Source organism: Acartia tonsa, chromosome 5 (assembly GCF_053477335.1).
Source record: "Acartia tonsa isolate MP-2025a chromosome 5, ASM5347733v1, whole genome shotgun sequence".
Taxonomy (NCBI): domain Eukaryota; kingdom Metazoa; phylum Arthropoda; class Copepoda; order Calanoida; family Acartiidae; genus Acartia; species Acartia tonsa.
Window position 1 is genome coordinate 31636548 of NC_137264.1, and position 22221 is coordinate 31658768.

General features: G+C 32.5%; 1 protein-coding gene across 2 annotated transcripts; it reads left to right on the plus strand.

Moving 5' to 3' along the window:
• The first annotated feature begins 4963 nt into the window (after positions 1-4963).
• Positions 4964-8305, plus strand: LOC145320310 (uncharacterized). 2 transcript variants are annotated; one of them, XM_080162724.1, is made up of 4 exons: positions 4964-5813; positions 6263-6347; positions 7225-7364; positions 7695-8305. In XM_080162724.1, the coding sequence occupies exons 1-4, from the start codon at positions 5743-5745 to the stop codon at positions 7882-7884; spliced, it is 486 nt and encodes a 161-aa protein (XP_080018850.1). In that variant the 5' UTR covers positions 4964-5742; the 3' UTR covers positions 7885-8305. The 2 variants fall into 2 exon arrangements, with proteins under 2 accessions (XP_080018850.1, XP_080018851.1); XM_080162725.1 differs by having other exon boundaries at positions 5107-5813; positions 7225-7355.
• The last annotated feature ends 13916 nt before the right edge of the window (positions 8306-22221 follow it).

Sequence of the window (22221 nt, forward strand, 5' to 3'; positions counted from 1 at the left end):
ACTCTTAAACAAATTTTTCTTGTTGCATTTATATGTATTATATCATCTCAAGTTATTTTTTATTTTAGTAAAAAAGTTTTCATTCTTTGAATAAAAGAATTTGTAAACACCGAGTCATTATTTCTGTCGGACAGTGCTAAGGTGCTTTTCAGTCGCCAATTCATTGTTGGTACAATAAGATCTCCATTTTGGCCGCCTTCCGAAACAGGGGAAGTTTAACGCCCATGTAAAATAGTCCCTTTTCATCCTCCCAAAAGACACTTCTTTTTAAATTAAAGAAAGAAGTTGAAGATCCACTTACCCAAACACCACCTCGTTCAAGTGCCCCTTGAGACCACTAGGGTTGTAACCGCTAATACTAAGAAAAGGAACATCCAACTTCAGCACATCACTACAAATACGATCTTGGTGGTCTCATGTGTAGGTGCAGTTCAACAAATAAAAATCCCTTAAATATCCTTTTATCTGCCAAAACTCCTCTAATCTACCCCCCCCCCCTCATTTGTGTTGACCCACATGAATTAGGATAGTTATTCTCAAATTTTAATAGCTTACCTCTTTTAATATTCAATTTTACTTTTCAAAGTTTTGATTGCCTATAAGAGGATAACTTGACAGGGGAAAGTTTGTCGACCATTTAGCTTGCTGACATGTACCTCATTTATTGGTCAGTTCGTGCATCAAGTGGGAAGAGAGGTAGGGGGTAAAGGGGGTGGATGGTTGGCATCATTTTTTCATCCACCTGCGAGCATTACTTTATCAGAGTACATAAATTCTAATACGACATCCAAGGTATAATATAATTGAATATTAAATCAATAATACACACAATATCATAAGATTTAAATGGATTAAAATTGCTTAGCTTTTGCCTCTATCCATGGTTATCCCTAATTAGTATTCTGTCAGCCCTGGGATAGATGGTCACTTAATAGTATCATTCCCCAGGATCGGCAGCCGCAAATTTTTTAGTGGCAGGGGCGACTAAAACAGCAGCTTATCAAATTGTAGAATACTTGGACTGCATTTTAAATTTTTATTCAAGGCTACAGATTAAATAAAGTTGCGGTTGCCATGCCGTTTTCAAAAATTCAACTTTCATAATTTTGCCATTTTTTGGAACATTACCCCAAGGAGTTGGTCAATAGTTTCTTTAGTTATTAGCAAAACTATGAATTCTATATATATAACAAGAAGCTCTGAAACGGTATGTCAGACGAACATTTTCTCCTATAGAGTGTCAGAACTGAATATACAAAATATAAATATATAAGTTTTGAACAAATTATACGTAAATTTGTTGCAAAACTTCTTAAATACAAAATACTGTTTAAAAACATATTGACATTTTTAGGACTTGGTTATAGAGTTGCTATATTTTACTTTATTGTACCTTATTGTAATAGGAATCAATACTCCAAAAATTAGATCAATCGGATGATTCTATCACAAAAGAAATTGTTGTTAAAAAGTAAAAAATCAACATGTTTAAAATGGACGTACGGACATTTTGGTAACAATTATAGAGTTTCTACGCCTTCTAAATCTTACCTCACTACTACAGGAATCATCATACAAAATTTAAAATCGATAGGACAATTCTAACATGCCTAAATTAACGAAAAAAGCTATCCGTTATGGACGGACGTACGGACCGACCCTAATTATAGAAAAGCTTCGCTTTTAAAAAGTAGAACGATGTCCGTACGTTTGTCTGAAGCTTAAGATCTTCAGGGAATTTAGAATTTGAAAAGAAAATATTTTACAGAAACTTTACATATGTCCGGCTGGGTTTAGGCTATTTTATTTATAGATTTAAATTTTGGGTTAGTTTTTTTCTTTATCGTTTCTACCCCTTTCAAACACTTAGTCCCTAAATACACGGGGCTTTAAAGAAAACTTTCCCTTTTTATTTTGTTTTTAGTCTGTTAGACTTTTAGGTTGTTACTATTTAAACATTTTTAAATATAAGTAAGAAAAGAGGATTTAAGTTTCACTTTCTTGGTATTGTAATAACTGATTAAGTAGCTAGGCAAAGTGTCTCAAAAATCAGCCATGTGACATCATGAAAATGTGGGATATGAGAGGAGAAGTGGGAAAGAAAACCCCTAAAAAAGAGATGGATAATTCCTCATTTTCGTGACGTCACAAGGCGGATTTTTTTTAGAAAATTTGTCCATCTACAATAATTGAATGCTAATAACAAAAAAAAGAAGTTCTATGTCAACCTGGTACTACTCAGTCTAACTTTGTTAGTCTATAATCTTGTTAAACCCTAAATGTGGCTGAAAAATTTAAGGCATTCATTTTTTCTCTCTTTTATTGACAATTTTTGTCCATTTGATTGTTGAGAAAATGAGTAAAATGGAATCTTTGTGTGCCATCCCTTCCGCGGTAACAGCTGAACTCCAAAAAGCAAATTAGTGCATACACGTGAAGACCTTGACGTCCAACTATCAAAATATTTTTGATTTTAAATAAGTTAAAATACAAAGCACACAACCTCTTTGTAATTCATTTTAAAAAAAACAAGGTGGAGGGGGGGGAGGATAAGTGGTCAAGGTAGTTTGAATAAAATCGCCATAAAATCTCATAGTTATAATATTTATGTGTAATACCAATTATGCTGTGGATTTTTCTGCAGAAATTATAGAGCACCTCGGAATCTTACTTCGCCAAGGTGATCAACCATACAACAACAAAACTTTTTAAAACTGCAATAAAATTTATTTGCACAGGAGCGAAAAAAAGAAAGTTTTCTTGAATAATAGATCAACAGTGATCAACAGACACGTTGTGTAAAAAACTGAAAACTATTTACAATAATCAATATTATAATTTTAATTGAAACTTTTCTGCTATTTAGCAATATTTGCTGTTAAAAATAAAAATAAACATGCTTTGCTACACGTGACACTTTTATAAGTTAGTCTTACAAAGATTATATAGTAGAATTAGCGCACCAATAACAATATGAAAGAAATACAGGGAACTGTAATACAATAAATGAAACTAAATTTGGTAGCACGATCTCAAAGTTAAGATTTCCAGAAGAAACAAGGAGGATAAAATCCATAAGAAGCGAAGCACTAAAATTGTTGATGGACCAACAGACAGAGTGATATCAATTGTGAAAAAAATATTCCTTGAAAGTTTGAAAAATCACGAAACCTTCATGTATTTGTCTTTTGTAGAATGACCGACCTACTGATGCTTAAGAGAATAGGAAATTTCAGCTGCCTATCTTGAATAGCAGACGAGAAAATCACGTTTCACCATTACTTTTTCTTCCAGACAGACGGAGCGCAGTACAAGCTTTAAAAATTAAATTATTTCAAAAAAGGAAATACTTTTTTGTAGCACTACGCAAATTGCAAAAAGGTAGGGCAAATTTGGGAATTGAGAAATATATTTGGGGATAAAGATATCCAGACCAATGCACACTTTAGCATAGTCTATGCTTAAGCGTGCACAATCACATGGTGGAGGTTGGACCCAGGGATCTAAAGGGATTAGACAATTGCCGCTGAATTAATGAAGATGATTAAAGTGCCTCAACAGATTATGACGTTATTGGTTATTTTACCGTATGACGTCATAATCTGTTGAGGTACTTTAATCATCTTCGAATTAATGTACATCTCCAATGATTATACACTACTTCTCTAGCGTAAGAGAAGTGGTAGAAACGTTTGAACACTCAATTTAATAAACCAACCATTCAAAATTCACTAAAGTCCCCTAAATTGTTAAGCCAACGAATAAGATAACGTTATCAGAAAACTTTGCGCCCTAGTGTATGGCACTTTCACTCAAAGTACCTTGTTGAACATTGATAGCTTCCTAACACCCCTCATTTTCGGAGGGGGGTAGGGTTAGTTTTTGATTTGTTTGTTTGCTTTAAGTCAGGTTAGGTTAGGTTATATTGGGTACTGCTAGTCTTATAGTGTAGGGATGCCATAGGTAAGGCCCCAGAAAGGGTTAATAATTGCCTCAAACAGAGGTTATGCATAGTACAAGCCCGAAAGAACAATTAAAACAATATGATGTCAATTCCATAGACATGGGGACACAAAAAATAGAAAACCTAGTAATTGATTTCAAAAATAGATTTATTTTTATTATCGTAATCAAAATTAAGCTTTCCTTTACGTTTATTTTTGCATGATTCATATAGAAAGAGAAAGAAAAGTTTAAATTGGTTTTATGTTTCATATACGCACTATAGTGCCTTATTAAAACACCATTTTCATTAAAGTCATATTAAAATTCATGTAAATAAAGCATTTGATTCATGAACTTTATATAAAAGTAACAGGATGTCTATTTGTTTGTAGCAAAAGATCTTACATACTGATGAATCAATCAATTACAGTTTCTAGGTATTATTTTAGGGAATATACAGTGCGGGTTTTTTAATGAGAACGTTTTAAAAGCAATTTCACCCCATTTATAGTTATTAGAATTTAATGATTAATGGCTTATTTTCTTCGTTTTTTAAGACAATTAATAAAACAGCAAAATAATATTTCAGTTTTTTATTTAAAAAGTATAATAAAATCTAAAATTTGTGCATCCAATCTTTATAAATAATTAGATTGATAAATATATAACTTTTAAAAAAAGGTTAAATAACAGGGAGGGACGAGACAATGGACTGTAAAATAATATAGTCTCAGTTTTATATTTTATAACCATATTTGGTTTTTATTTAACTCAAAAATTTTGGGAACTAAATTGTGACAAGTTATTTCCAAACTTTTTAATCTATAAGTTTATTCTACAAAGGGTTAATTTTGTTTATCATCATTGGTGATGTACAACACTTTAACGCTAATGTCTTTTACCTTGTTAATTTACGATTAGATTTTTCTATGGGGACCTCTGACTTTATTTGAAGAAAGCCTTTACCCAATCATTACACACACATATACACACACACACACACACACACTCATGCCCCAAAGCACACACACACACTCGTATGCATGAAATTAGTCATTGTTACTTTGGTGATTATTTTTGGGAGTATCTTTAATATTACAAAAAAAAATCTATGACTTCGAAAGTATATAAAGGAAAAATATGTGTGTCTGTCTTTAGCTAAAACGATATGGTTCTCCTAAACAGGGAAGCTTCTTAAAGGTCCAGGTTAATAGCTGTTTTAGCTACGCCCCTAGAGTCCTCTGGAGTCACTAAAAGAACGTGGATAGGGGGTAGATCGACTATCTACTTTCAATATTAGTTTTTAAAATATTTTTTACTAGGTAGTTTTATCTTGGGAGGGTGAAGGTATCCTCCCCAAAAGTAGTTATAAACCGTTTATTAAACTATGAAAAGCTTCACTGTAAAAAAGAACCATATCAGTCAAGCAGTTCTAATGCTAATCATACAGACAAACATCCTGTTATTTCTTACATACGGATCATAGCTATATTCCATTTATGCTAAAAGGTATGAACATTTATTTTCATGCCTTTTCATCGTGTTATTTGTTGATAAATACTGATAAAATAGTAATACTCAAATATAAAGCATAAAAGGCAGTATTTACTTTAACTGATAAAAACATTTTTATTCCTTAGTTCAGTATAAACAAACTTAATAGTAAACATGCTTAAAGTTATAAACAAAAATGTGCACAAATAGTTAAATTGTGATAAAAAAATCTCCCAAAACATTTTTGAACAAGTTGCTTTACAATAAAATAAATTGTAAATTAAATACCTAAAACTTGTGAAAATGATTATAAAATATGTAGCCATTGTTTTAGTCCTGGTTGCTTTAATATTGTTTGCTATTTATATTTACAGGTAATCACACTTTTTAGTTTCGAAGCTACTATGTTAATAATTTTGTCTGTCCATCCGTTCGGAACGCTAAGGCGGAAATGTGATTTTCTCAACTGCTTCTATAAAATTTTAAAGCCACAGTATTTTGTCTTATTTGATAAGTTATTGTACTAAAATGCAAAAAAAATTCATTTCATTTATAAGGTCCACAGGACCTCTAAAACAATGGTTTTCTTAAAATGTTTCTATCTGTTTCTCTGAGAGTTACACTTTTTTGTTTGTATGCTTGCTTTCTAGAAACAGCTTATAGTGCCAAATAAAAAATGACACCATACAAAACAAATGACCAATGATAGGATACTAAAAATTGTTATTGACCAATTTAACATGAATACTAGCCTATCATTGGTCATTATTATTGTATGATGTCATTTTTTATTAGGCACTATAAGCAGCTTCGCTTTTCTAAGGTTACACAGAAGAATAAAGTTAGAGAGAGCCTCCAGAGAAAACGAGGAGCGCTATGAGCAAGCACTACAAGTTCAACAACAACAGGTTTATGAATAACATCCCCAGTGATAATACTCAAAATTGCCCCTTCTATACTATTAGTTGTTGAAATGTTTGAAAACTCAACTTAATGAGTCAACCAATCAAAATCAACTAAAGTCCCCAAAGTTGTTAAGAGAACGAATATGAAAACGTTATTATAAAACTTTTGAGACTAGTGTAATAAACAGCCCATTGTCCCCTCTCTTTCTCTGATCTGTTGAGCACTGAACCAACTCACCCTTTTTTTCAAATAAATTGAAAATAAGGGGGAGGGCTTTATAGTTTTTTTTCACTCATGTCAAAACCTGTCGGAGGCCCTAATCATGCGAGGTTGCCCATTTCCGAAATTTAACATAACCTAACCTAATCACCTTGTTTTCAAATCATTTCATAAAGCGTTGTTTTTTAGTAGCGAAGCTACTCTATTATTGTCTGTTCGTCCGTCAGTCCGTAACGCTATAGGGAAAACGTGATTTTCTCGGCTCATATTCAAGATAGACATTTTTCAGTGATTGAATAAGTTCTCATTCTATATATTATCACGAAGTTTCATTAAGGTTTGACTATTAATTGCGGTGCTACATCAATTCTTAGATTATTAGATTTTTAGGTTTTTGTGATTTTCTCTACTCATATTTAAGATAGACGGCTGTAATTTTTAGGGAATGTATAAGTTCTCATTCTACTTATTTCCATCAAGTGTTTTTTAGATTTGCTGATTGTTTGGGGTGCTAGATTGATTCCTAGATTTTCACTTTATATTATATTTTTTAAAAGTTTCGTGATTTATTTCATTAAATTTAATGTTCATTTTTTATGAAGCTGCTCTATATTTCAGTTTTGTCATCCTTGTTTAAAATACCGGTTGCATCTGTTTTAGGAAACTATTGGGAATCTGTCCAACTATATAATACAGTCAGATGCAGAGAGTAGGGTGGCGCCTTCAGCCCCAGTTCTAGGGGTACACAGACAGGATAGCAAATACTCAATTCTACCTGAACATCTTAATAGGTACCCAAGGTAACTTTCAGATAGAAAATATTTGTTTTTGGGATTGCTACTTGAGTAATTTTTGTTGAAAATGTTTTTTTACAAAGTCCATTTTCTTTTCAAAGATAGCCATGAAGGAAAGTGTTATGTGTGATGTCATAAAAATACGAATAAAAAGTTTAAAACCAAAATTATATAAAATTACGCAAAGTTATTGAAAATGATCAGATAAAATTTGCAAGTGTAATTTTTAGTACAATCTCCCCTCCCTCCGTAATGTAACAATTAGGTCAAAATAAATATTTAAGTTATTTATGATTTTTTAATCTCATATTACTATAAATCATTTATATATACCAGGTATGATCCAGTTTACCAGAACCTGCCTGCAGGACCTGGAATGACACGGCAGAGTGGGCCGGTCAGATATGAAAATATTGGACCTGGCTATGATACGCTCAGATCCACAGGACCTGGAGCTATGATGGAATCGCCCTACCCAGAGGATGCCCCGCCTCCTTACTCTGTTGCTGTTAATGAAAAACCTTAATAAAGTCATATTGATGCTTTCTATGAGTCTATCGAACAATGAGCCCCATCTCCTTATCTTTTAAATTGATTAAATATGGTGCAGGGTAGATTTGTCAATGTCTAACCTCTGCGAGGGGCCTTAACCCCTGTGGGGTTAACTAGTACCCCACCCCTTTTATTGATTTTCGTTTTATATTTCAAAAATAAGAAAATTTGTTATATTTGAAGTCAAATTAAAGTAAAAAAATCTGTCAATTGAAACAAAAATGATTTAAAATGGCCAAAAATGAAAAAAATATTCATTATTTATACTTTATAATTTAATGATTGTTTTGTTATTGATAGTTATATATTACATCTAATGAATAAAAAAAATTAATTTTGAGTACAAAGTTATATGGAAGTACAATAAACTCAAATAAAAGAAAGATTTATATCTAGCAAGTTATTCTATTTATTATAGAACAAAGATGACAACATCCATAAGTATCAAAGCACAAAATTACAATTTTCAAAAAATATAAAACATCTGAAATTGAAGTAAGAATGATATATAAGATTAGATTTTTGGAATGCCTAACTTATGTAGAGAGCTCTAACCCTGTGGGGCCTGAACCTGCAATGCCCTCCCTAACCTAACCTAACAATACCTAAAGTAATAATCAAACAAACAATAAATTCCCCCTATTTTATTTTCATTTTTTCATAATAAAGGGGGTGGGGAGACTAAAGAGGGTACTTTGTGTGAATATGCCATTTAATTTATGGTAGTAAAGTTTAATATAAAAGTTATGCCAATCTAAAATTGCATTTAAATAAATTGATTCCATAATGAAATGCTTGTTTAATTTATATTTGATATTCTTTTTAGCTGTTGTAATTTTAATACATAATTCTCAATCAACCTGTTCGTCCGTTATGCTTTTTTTTGTTGTAAAATCTTAGTTTTACACTTAATTTAGATTTTAGACGGTTTTTACCTATTAATGGATTTTTTATTTGGTATACTGTAATTATACCTTATAACAATACATTTACAACAAATAATTTAATACAAGTTACAGCATGTCTATCTGTCTCTCTGTACCTAAAGATCTTGCTAATCGCGGAAACGATATGGATCCTCCACAGTAAAGCTTTTATAGGTCAAGGAAATGAATGAAGGAATATCTATTTTAGTGGGAGGTACCCCAACCCTATAAAAAAAAAAACTATAATTGGTTGACTAAACCACCCCCCCCCCCCTCCTCCTTTCTCTCTCAAGTGTCCCTGGAGGCCCTAAAGTGAAGCTATTAGACATGAATATAGTATTATGTTGATATAATAACAGCAGAATAGTCTGACAAAGATGATAAAAATCTGCTAGTTTTGAACAAATTTTACTTTCCATAAAAACACTTGTTTCTTTTCCTTATTTAGAATTGGGTCATGAATCACAGCCAGCAGGCAGATGAATACACACAGCGATTCACCAGGAGGATGTGAAACCATCTGGGGATGAAAAACCTAACCCAATTATGACAATCCCTCTTTTTAAAAAATTTCGCAAGCATACAAATGGGTTTAAACTTGAGGATTAGCAGCTCACCGCGGCTACTGAGACCTGATTTAGGATCATCATTATTTGTTGACGGATTTTAATATTTTTTTTTATTAAAACTCACATAACTTAATTTATTGACTTAACTATATAAGTCCATATTTTTTTAATGTTGCTGGGCTACTTTATTTTCATCCTTGTTCTACTTTATTTTAAAATTTTTTTGGCAGTTTTGAATATACATATAGGGAAGTGCTAACCCATTTTAAGGATCAATAAATCTATCTCAGGACAGTTAATACCACGGGTGTGCCCCCATTTCCGCAGAAAAAAATCTTTATTACAAACGAAGAAATCAAAGAAGCTAAGCATCATTATAGCAAGCAAAATAGCCCAATTCAATACAACTAAATCATAATGTAAGACTTTATTTGTATGGGCTAGTCACCTAGAGGCCAATAAGTAGACCCTTTAACTTTAGTTTTAAAAGAAAAGTAAAAACAAATTTCTCTTGGCAGGAGGGTGCAGTTACCCTCCTCAAAAATAGTTTTAAGCATTACCTAGACCTTCAAAAGCTTCACTACAAAGGAGAGCCATATCGGTACAGAGGTTATCGAGATCTGAAGTTACAGACATCCACCCTGTTACTATTATAAAAGTGGTTTTAAAATTTTGGTAGACTTGTATGTAAGCCAAAAATCCCAGACATTCATTCTCCTAAATGCTACAAATTTTTATAGGTGTTAACTAGGATTAATTATTCATCTAAAACTTATTAGTCGTGCAGAAGCCAGGCGAAGATGTAATAAGGCAGCTGGGCTGCAGCTGCTGCCCGTCGTCTCTCAAAAAACCACAGCCGCAAAATTATATTTTTGGAGGGGGCGGTGATATACCTTAGACGAACTTTTTTAAACCACATCCTTCCCCCCCCCCCCTAATTTTTAAAATGAATTGAAAAATTAGAATGGGTAGTTTAGATGTAGCTTGTTTATTACCCTAGGCTAGGTCCTGGTAGCTCCCCTTGACTAAGCTATGCTTAAGAAAACAACAACCCAAAAAAATAAAATAAGGGGGGGGGGGGGGTCAGGGCTCAAATTTATTATGTGGGAAACACCCTAATAGGAAGAAAAGATATACAGGAAATGTACTTTCTTCAAGAATTAAATTATTTCCATTAAAATCAAATCTTTTGTAGGTTTAACAAATCTAGGAATCATTTACGGGCAAAAATATCTGTATACCACCACCATGCAACAAAGTGTCAATAATCTACATATAAATTGTCACAACATGGTTGTTCGGACCAAATTTAGGGAACGTAACACATATTCTAATTTTGCAGTTGGTCAGTTCGTCAATCCGTAATGCTATTGGAGAAATGGGATTTTCTCTGGTGTTATTCAAGATAGAAGACCAAATTTTTTGTAAAGATTTCTTTGCCAGTGAGCTTGCAGAGTATAACATGGTCTGTCGGTCTGTCAGTCATGCTAAAAAAATTTAAGCATTATATTTCATACTAGCGGCTACGCCCCTAGAGGCCTCTAGTGGCACTTTAAATGTTTTTGTTTGTTAAAGTTAATTTTTCATGTACGATACCACCTTATTTGACGTTGAAGTCTCCCCTAAATTTTGAAAAATTTCGATTTTTTTGTCATTTCTCTTGGGAGGGTGGTGGTACCCTCCCCCAAAATAGTTATAAACCTTCCCGGGACTTATGAGAAGCTACCCTGTTAAGGAGAACCCGATCGGTTCAGCGGTTAGCGAGATCCTTTCTGTACACACAGACAGACAGACAGACAGACAAACATCCTGTTACTTTAGTATAAGGATTTCTCTATTTTATGCTTTCAATTTATTTTATTATATATGAACACTAAACTTATGCTTTATAAGTCACTTTGTCGGTTTGTCAAAATTAAACATAATCTTTTTGTTGTTTCGTAACGGATGAATATTTCATTCATGTTATGTAGGATAATGAATTATTAATACTTGGATCTTACGCCAGATTTTCATGTTTTATAATAAAACGCTGTAGCTGGCTAAAATAACTATATCCCCCATCTCCCTGCTCTACCCTTCCCCTCTGTTTCAACCATGACACTTTCGTTGAGTGTGACTTCCGAATTAGCGGGAAGTTCTAGAGATCTTGTTGACGTACACACAAACCCCCAATACCAGGAACCATCAAGTTTCAACAGCAGGTTTGATTATAGATTTATTGAGGCAACTATTTTAAAGTCCTGAAATTACAAAATCAATTAATACAAAATTCCAGTTTTTATAACCACGTAATCTTAATTGCTTTTTAAAATCATTTTTCTCTACGGTTAAGAATCTTTGGAAACTTTGGCTTTAAAGGAAAATTATTTGGTTTAATAAATCATTGTTAAATGCAAAAATAAAAGCACATAAAAAATTACTAAAACATAATAATTAATCATAATAAAGTTTCATGCTTAGCTGGCTAAAGCCTTTTAAACTAAATATAATCGTCCTATACACCATTCCATTTAAATAAAATTAACAAATTCTACCTGAAGTTCTTATGGTTTCAAGCCCCTGGTATACTAGGGTCGTTCACGCACTATGAGACCAATGATAGGCCCAACTTTGTTCCAATGATAGTTTTAGTTTATAGTATTTTTCAAAACATACTCAAAATCGTAAACGATGGGTGATTTCGTAGAGAAATGTTACTGTTTTCAATATTTTCAAAATACTAAAATAACCCTAAAAATATACAAATTCCCCGATATATTCAAACGACCGGAAATTGAGACTTCACACCTCTGCTAACATTTTCATACGGAGAGAAGGGGTCAACTTATGCTAGATTTGGGATGTATTTGTAAAATACTACATATGTTCACATATCTTTACGGTCAAACATTGTCAGAAAATCATAAAAATTCCGGAAAATATTAACATACGAATAAGGTTTACGACCTCACTAGAATTTTATGACTTGAATAATAGAGGTTTGGTGAATAGTTTTTTTTTTATAGCATCACGCAATCTCGTAGCCAGATTATCAAGATAGTTAATCTTAGTTCTTATTGCTAATTTCGCTTGTTTTTTTATTTCCATTTTGGCAGCATTTCATGCTTAATAAACCAACCAATCACAATTAAAGAAAAAAAGTCTCCAAAGTTGTTATTGCTAATTTATCTTTTGACTTTTCCAGTTACTTTATGTTCTGTTGTGTTTGTCAGTTCAAATAAAGAAATAGGATTTTTACCATTAAGAAGACATTTTCTTACATATTTTTTGTGAATTAATGTTTTATTAAACCTTAATCTAATTATCTATCCATTAGTTTGTCCATATATCTATCTATTAGTTTGTCCGTATATCTATCTATTAGTTTGTCCGTATATCTATCTATTAGTTTGTCCGTATATCTATCTATTAGATTGTCTGTATATCTATCTATTAGATTGTCTGTATATCTATCTATTAGTTTGTCCGTATATCTATCTATTAGTTTGTCCGTATATCTATCTTTTAGTTTGTCCGTATATCTATCTATTAGTTTGTCTGTATATCTATCTATTAGTTTGTCCGTATATCTATCTTGTAGTTCGTCTGTATATCTATCTATTAGTTTGTCCGTATATCTATCTATTAGTTTGTCCGTATATCTATCTTTTAGTTTGTCCGTATATCTATCTATTAGTTTGTCTGTATATCTATCTATTAGTTTGTCCGTATATCTATCTTGTAGTTCGTCTGTATATCTATCTATTAGTTTGTCCGTATGTATTATTTTTTAAAAATGTTATGTAACCCCCCCCCCCCATCTTTTTTTTTAAAATATCTTATACGTGAGTCACACACAAAGTAGAGAAACAGGTGCACATATATTGTTAATGAATTCTGGCGTGGGGGGGGGGGGTTACAATGATGCATCAGATTCAGAAGTAGCTAATATACCAACCAAAGGTTTTTTTATAATATCTATATGTGATACTTAATTTTTCAAAATATTGCTTGACTTTGGTGTATCAATGATCAGAAATAGCTATTTATTTATCTAATATACCAAACAAAATTTTTTTTTATAATAATTAATATAATATCTATATCAGTTACTTAAGTTCTCAAATTTAAAATATAGCTTGAATTTTCTAAAGAATAATTCTTACAACATTTCTGTACGAACACCTTGGCTGACCGTAATATCATGTTACCAGTTACTTACCACCACCCCCCCCCCCATATTCCGAGGGTTAATCCCCATAAATCATACATTTAAATAAATACAGGAGACTTTATAATAATAATACTCGAGTCCCCTCCCTCCTCTTTACTACTTACTAGTTTTATGATAACGTTCATATTTTTTGAGGACTTTTATTGAATTTTGATTGGTTGGTTTATTAACTACAAGTGGCTTTGCCCCAATCCCCTAGGTGTCCCACCCCTCAAGAAAATAGTTATAAACCTTCCCGGGAACTATGAGAAGCTACCCTGTTAAGGAGAACCCGATCGGTTCAGCGGTTAGCGAGATCCTTCGTTACAAACAAACAGACATCGTTCTACGTTGCATGGATAGTGTCCAAACGTTCACCCCTAATCGTAATCTATAGAAGGGGTAATTTTGTTTACCATCATTGAGTATGTACATCAATCAATCTCCCATTGTCTTATCCCTTTAGATTTCTGCGATAATTAAATTTGGGTATGGTCCCATATGGATAGCTTTTTTGTTAATTGGGGCATGTGAGAATTGTCCTATCGATTTCAAATATTAGATGGGGATTCCTGTAGTAGTTAGGTACGATTTAGAAAGCGCAGCAACTCTGTAATCATTACCAGAACGTCCGTACGTTCATTTTAAAATTGTTGATTTTTTTACTTTTTTAACAACAAATTTTTATGTGATCTAATTATCCGATTGATTTGGTTTTTGTATATTGATTCCTGGGACAATAGTAAAATAAAGTACAATATAATAAGCGAAGTAACTATAATGAAGTCCTAAAAACGTAAGTATGTCTATAAACATTATCCTGTATCAAGCATTTTTTCAACAAATTTATACATATATTTTCTGATTATCCAGTTTTGACCATATACAAGTGTTAATGTCCGTTTGTCCTACCATTTTAGTGCTTTGCTTTTATGAATATTGTCATTCTTGTTATATTAGATTTTGATAGGTTACATTAGCTAGGTTAAGTTGGGTTAGGTCAGTGGCGCGACAAAAAAAGTTTGAGTATGGGGAATGTTTTTACCCATAATCAGGCACAACTAAGGGATTAGATAATGGTGATAAATAAAGTTACCCCTATTGTGGATTTAAATTTTTAATTTAATTGATTGAAGTTTGGGCACAACTAGTTAGAAACCAAAAATTCAAAATCTCTAAAATTATCCAAAGTTTTTTTTATAAAATGTCCCCTCCTTCCCTGGGTATATATCTAAATGATCCTTTTAATCCAGTTAAAATAAAACATATCGTGTTAATACCATCTTTTTATGGATATTAAAATAAAAAAATTATTATGAGATTAATTCCAGTATAGTTGGCTTTAAGGTCCGAAATCTTAGGCTATCAAAACAAGTAAAATGTTTTACTTTATAATTAAATATCTTTTGAAAGTTGTCTATAAAACGACAATACACATTATTTTTAAGTATGGCTCAGAACCAGCAGAAATTAAAAGTATACAATGCCATAATGGAATAGTTATTTATTGCATCGTATTATCAACAGCGTTCCAACTAAATTAATATTAATATTGAATCATATAATGTAAAGCCCTACCCTATACCAATTCACCAAGTTGAACTGGTTATAAAACTTTGGGTACAAGTGTAATTTACGGTCCAATGGCACTTCCCTCCTTGTTTGCTCAAACAAATGCATCATAAAAACGTTTAAGAAATAAAGCCAAACATTAACCCATTGACTAATTTAAAAAAGTAAATTTGAATAACAAAATGATTTGCTCATAAAAAAAATAAAAAGGGTGGGGTCAAAATAGGTAAACAAGGATGACAACATCCATAAAAGCTAAGCTCTGAAAAGGTGTGATGAATGAACATTAACACTTTTAGAGTGTCAGAACTAATTAATCAGAATATAAATGTTTAAAAGTTGAAACAAAATTTTAAGTAAATTTGTTGAAAAACTGCTTAAATACAGAATAATGTTTAAGGACATACTTACATTTTTATAGATGCTACGCTTACAAAATTGTACTTTGTTGTCCTAGGAATCAGTATTCCAAAAATCAGATCAATCAAATAATTATATAACACAAAAATTTGCTGTTTAAATGGACGTACGGTCATTCAGGTAACAATCATAGAGTTCTTATGATTTCTAAAGTCTACCTATCTACCTAAGTCTATTTTGAAATTGATAGAAAAATTCGGACATGCCTATTTTAATTTAATTTAATGCATATTTAAATTAACACTCAAAATATTTTTTAATGTATATGTCCGTCTGTCTGTCCGTCAGTTTGTCGGTCTGTGACTGTCCATCTGTTTATGTCTGTATGTCTGTCAATACCTTTTCGTTAATTTAGGCATGTTAGAGTTGTTCTTTAAATTTTTTAAAGGTTTCAGAGTTTTAGTGCTCAACAAGGTACCCTGAGTGAAAGCGCCAATTTTAATTGGGATAAAAAAAATTAATTTTTAATTGAAATACATCCCCAATGATGATAATAGTTATCTATTGCATCGTATTATAGACAGCATTCCGCGGATAGTAAATTTAAAAATTAAAAGATTAATTACAGTTTTGTTAACCCTGAGGGGCTGAAGTCCTGGGCTTACAAATCTGGCATTGATATTATGTTTTTATTTTCATTTTAATATTCATATAACATTGTCTAACATTTTTCCAGTATGGCTTTGAACCGGTATTAATCCCGCGTATATTAATTTCAAAGCCATACTGAAAATAAAATTACCCCTGTTGTAGATTAAAATTATTGATTGGGCAATACTTGTTCAGAACCAACCAATCAAAATTAGACAAAAGTACCCAAAGTTTTTAAGCTAACCATAGAGCAAGGATAGTAATGAAGCTTTGGATACCTGTGTAAATACAGTCCAGTGTACTCTCCCTCCTTAGGTAAAAATGTAATTTACTGCTCAATGATCCCTATATCCCTGGGTATGATGTGTCTACAAAAAGACAGTGTCCAAACTTTTCCACCGATTATTTTAATCTAAAAAAAGGGGTCCCATTTTTATAATTGTAATTGTGCTGTGCATATTGTAAACAGTTATCGCGCAATCAATGTTTTTCTACAATATAATACATGTTTTTTCAGTATGACTCATAACCTATCAAGAGGGAAAACTTAGATTCGTAGCCACACTAAAACAGTTATTTATAGTATCGTATTATAAACATTAAACAGCTTTCCGTGGATTTTAAAATGTACCATTGTAAGAGTAAAAATATTTTAAAAATAATTATTAAAAAAACTTCATTTTATTTGCTCAAAGATATGCCTCAAATAAAAAACGTCTTAAGTAAAATGCCACCCCCCTTCTCCTTATACAACCTATCCTGACAACCTGACCCAAAATTAAAGGTTTCAGTGCTCATCAAGGTACTTCGAGTGAAAGTGTAAATATTTTATTTTATAGCATCCCATTTATGGATTAATTTTTCTTGTTTTTACTTTAAACTAAATTTTCGTTTTTACAAGGAATCTTAAAGAATAAGACAATGGACGATGAATTGATGAAAATTTCCTATTTACAAACAACTTTGAGGACTTAACTAATCAAAATTCAATAATTTATCATTATTATCTTAAGTGTTCAAACGTTTCCAACCCTAATTGAAATCTACAGAAGGGGTAATTATGTTTACCATCAATATGGATGTATAATAATTTAACGGCTATTGTCTTATCCCTTTAGATACCTGCGATAATAAATCTTTAATATAAGTACCTAAAGCTTTTGGGCCAACATCTTCGCTTAATCGCTGTACAATATTTTTTTTTTTTGGGGGGGGGGGGCGGGGAGGAAAAATTTATGTCACCTGATTAAGGAAGGGAAACTGGAAGGGTCAACTTAACTGAACTCACATGAGAAATAACAAAAAATTTCTTTAAAATGATAAAGTGAGATGATTTTTAGTGCTCTCTTGCTAATAAGATGGTTATATCTGTGTGTAAAGCTTAACATTTTTCTGTTAGAGGCTAATAATGAAGATAACAGCTCTGAGCCAACAAATATATGGAATTTCCCTTTAAAGTTAGTTGGCGACAGTTGCCCCCATTGTCAACATATTATAAATCCATTAACTTTTTAAATCTGACAAATATACGGATAAAGGAATTGGACTACAAATGATAAATTAGTCGGTTCCTTCCCTCAAAGTGCCTAGCAAGCACAGAACCATACCTCCCCTTGTTTTTAAAAACAAATTTAAAATAAGGCGGGGTTAGTTTTCTTTACCCATGCCTGACCCTAACAATTCCTAGCCCTATAAAGTCTATACCTGGAGTGCCGTAACACTGTATGGCTTTGCTACCTTGCACCCAATGTAACCTAACCTGAAAAAAAGGAATCCTTTCTCCTCACTCCTTAATTTTTAATATTAGTTCAAAATTGGTTGGTGGGTTTTTGTGCTCAACTAGGATGTTTGGGGGAAACTTCTAGCTAATCTTTATCTTAGTTCTTATTTGTGAAATTCTGATAATGAAAGCATGTCAATAATTGGGTAAAAAAAGAGTTTTCACATTTCCTAAAGTAACAAACCACCAATAACTTAGTTTGAAAGACCTTGACAACGGATTGTGATTAATACATGTTTAAAGGCCTTTGCGATTAAATCATTCTCTACCTTTTTGGAGCGCCTGACTTAGTAGCTTACCGTTTCAGCTATAGATCTACATCTTTAGTAAATGCATGGTCTTTATTTAGTTCCCTTTTCCATATATTCCAGATCTTTATTTTAATGGGTAAAAAATAATAAATCTTTGTATGACAATTTGTACTTGATATCTCCTAGATACCTGGATACTGTACTACACAGTACACAGTACATTTACACAACTAAAATTTCGCAGATTTTCCTTGATTTATAGTAATTGGTATTGTCCCTTTCGTGACAACGCCCCTTAAGGGGCGATTCGTCGTATTTTTTAAACGGCTTTTGATTTGGTTAGGTTTTTGGTTATATTGGGTTAGGTGATTGCCCCACATAGTTAGGCAATTGGCCCTGCAGGTGAAAAGCTACTGTGAAAAAACTAAGATACGCTCCTTAAGGAGCGTTGCCACAAAAGGGACTATACCCTAAATTAGTATTAATTAAACTTAAGATATAATAGAGGATATTTTATGGGCACTCTTGATTATTCTGTTGATTATAATTGTTTGTGGAAAAGTTTGGAAACTGCTCTAGTTTTCACTCACTATTTAAGAAAGTCCAACCGGTTTAGTAATGAACTTCAAGCACAGCACCACATTCATAAAATTTAGAAAATATGAATCATTTTCTGAATTTTTTATCTCAGAAATTGAAATTTTATTCTTGCAAAATTTTTTTTTTATATAAATATGTATAAATGAGTTATGAAATTTTTCTGTTTGTTTGTCTTTTATGGAAGTTTTTGTTAAATCCAGTAAGTTTTTCTCTGAAATGATAAATCAGTCTTTTCACAAAATTAGTTTTATCTTTTAAGATTCCTCTAGGGACGCAACCGCTAGTATAAATAATTTACCATTAAATATCTTGGGGGAAGGGGACATTGGACTGTAAATTAAACTGGTACCCAAAGTTTTATGACTGCGTTATCTTATTTGATGGCCAAAAAAATTAGGTTCTTTTATTTTGTGTGGTTAATTCTAAGCTAGAAGTGTCCAAACCTTTTAACCAACAATTTTAATCTACAGAAGAAGAATTTGGAGATGTATAGAGATTTAACATTTAATGTCTTATCCCTTAAGATTGCACATATAGGTATACAAGTTTTTGAAACTCATGAATGGATTTTAAAAGTCACAGTTTACAAGATAGGCAATTTTACAAATATAGGCCGTTTTAGACATAAAATTGTTACATTTCCAAATATATTCATTATTTGTTAAAATAGACAATCTTTATTTGAATAGTAAAAAGTTTATGCCTATGGTCTCATTTGATTATTTTTGTGTTTTTTATATTTACCTATGTATATATATTTATTCTGTGACCATTGGTGAATGACAATATCAGACAGAGATCAGATAAGATGACAGATTTTGAGGAAGTGGTGGGAGACTAACTTGTTTTATTCGACTGGGTAACAACTCTCATGTGGTAGTAAGGACTAGGAGACTAACTTGTTTTATTCGACTGGGTAACAACTCTCATGTGGTAGCAAGGACTAGGAGACTAACTTGTTTTATTCGGCTGGGTAACAACTCTCATGTGGTAGTAAGGACTAGGAGACTAACTTGTTTTATTCAACTGTGTAACAACTCTCATGTGGTAGCAAGGACTAGGAGACTAACTTGTTTTATTCGACTGGGTAACAACTCTCATGTGGTAGCAAGGACTAGGAGACTAACTTGTTTTATTCGGCTGGGTAACAACTCTCATGTGGTAGCAAGGACTAGGAGACTAACTTGTTTTATTCGACTTGGTAACAACTCTCATGTGGTAGTAAGGACTAGGAGACTAACTTGTTTTATTCGACTGGGTAACAACTCTCATGTGGTAGCAAGGACTAGGAGACTAACTTGTTTTATTTGGCTGGGTAACAACTCTCATGTGGTAGCAAGGACTAGGAGACTAACTTGTTTTATTTGGCTGGGTAACAACTCTCATGTGGTAGTAAGGACTAGGAGACTAACTTGTATTATTCGGCTGGGTAACAACTCTCATGTGGTCGTAAGGACTAGGAGACTAACTTGTTTTATTCGACTGGGTAACAACTCATATGTGGTAGCAAGGACTAGGAGACTACTAACTTGTTTTATTTGACTGGGTAACAACTCTCATGTGGTAGCAAGGACTAGGAGACTAACTTGTTTTATTCGGCTGGGTAACAACTCTCATGTGGTAGCAAGGACTAGAAGTCTAACTTGTTTTTTTCTACTGGGTAACAACTCTCATGTGGTAGTAAGGACTGGGAGACTTTCTTTGTTTTATTAGACTGGGTAACAACTCTCATGTGGTGGCAAGGACTAGGAGACTAACTTGTTTTATTCGGCTGGGTAACAACTCTCATGTTGTAACAAGGACTAGGAGACTAACTTGTTTTATTCGACTGAGTAACAACTCTCATGTGGTAGCAAGGACTAGGAGACTAACTTGTTTTATTTGGCTGGGTAACAACTCTCATGTGGTAGCAAGGACTAGGAGACTAACTTGTTTTATTCGGCTGGGTAACAACTCTCATGTGGTAGTAAGGACTAGGAGACTAACTTGTTTTATTCGACTGGGTAACAACTCTCATGTGGTAGCAAGGACTAGGAGACTAACTTGTTTTATTTGGCTGGGTAACAACTCTCATGTGGTAGCAAGGACTAGGAGACTAACTTGTTTTATTCGGCTGGGTAACAACTATCATGTGGTAGCAAGGACTAGGAGACTAACTTGTTTTATTCGACTGGGTAACAACTCTCATGTGGTAGCAAGGACTAGGAGACTAACTTGTTTTATTCGACTGGGTAACATTTCTTCTGTGGTAGCAAGGACTAGGAGATTAACTTGTTTTATTTGGCTGGGTAACAACTCTCATGTGGTAGTAAGGACTAGGTAACTAAATTGTTGTATTCGGCTGGGTAGCAACTGTCATGTGGGAGGCTCTGGTCGACTAACTTGTTTTATTTGGCTGGGTAACAACTACAGTGTTCTTTTGAAAAATATAAGTTTATATTTAATAGTGGGAAGAGAGGGGGGGATCTTTAGGAAGAGTCAAATTTTAAATGAGCTTTGCACATCTCCAAAACAAAGAATTATGCACACGCACCTGATAGTAATGAGTATAAAATAGATAGCTGTTACTGAATCGAATATAAACATATGATTGTAAGGAAAGAAGTAACAATGCCGGCTAGTTGCATTTAAAGTTCAAACATTTTCATAAAATATACCTAAGAATATTATTTTCTTTAGTCTACTTTAGAGAGGGTGGAAGGGATAGAAACCAAAGAGACCAAAGTAATAAACTTATTATTCTTTTATTTTTAAATTCTTTGGTATTTGTCATTGAAGTTTTTCTAAGTATTTACTAATTGTTGTGATTAAGGAGTAAAAAAATAACAGGAATTTGCTTTGCGATTTTTAAACAAAAAGCTCGGCACTTGTTTATAGTAGTAACTAGCCTTCTACTTCTATACTACGATTCAGTGATATAGGAATTAATACCTACTTCAGTATGCATTCTTCACCGATTAATATCCAATGTATTAAAACCGGTTCTGAGTCTCGCTAAAAAAAACGTATCGTATTATAGACAATTTTAAATAAATAATAAAATAAAAATCATAAAACTGATGAAAATTATTTTATAGGCATTGCTTTTGGTCTCTTATAATTATAATTAGCTCTTTTATTGTACAACCTTTTTCTGGAAGCTTAACTGTACTGAACTGTATAAAATTTCGCCTGTTAATGGGCCATGGCGTTCCTACTAATAAAACTTTTTATTCATACATCTGACATAGCAGTAAGAGATACGTAACACAGGAAGTTGTTTGATCAAAATACTAATACAAAAGCTAACAATTTGAAAATAATCCTAATCCCTTTTTCCTGGCTACAATTTGAAAACGTGATTTTGATAACATGGCATTCATAGATTTTTCAACCCGTTGTCTTATCTGAGCAAAGACTAGCAAAGT

Bases quoted from the DNA above. Each gene is read 5' to 3' on its own strand.
- LOC145320310 (XM_080162724.1), top strand. From the start codon at position 5,743: ATGATTATAAAATATGTAGCCATTGTTTTAGTCCTGGTTGCTTTAATA. The intron at 5,814-6,262 runs GTAATCACACTT...CGCTTTTCTAAG, and splicing joins TTTGCTATTTATATTTACAG to GTTACACAGAAGAATAAAGT. The intron at 6,348-7,224 runs GTTTATGAATAA...CATCTGTTTTAG, and splicing joins TACAAGTTCAACAACAACAG to GAAACTATTGGGAATCTGTC.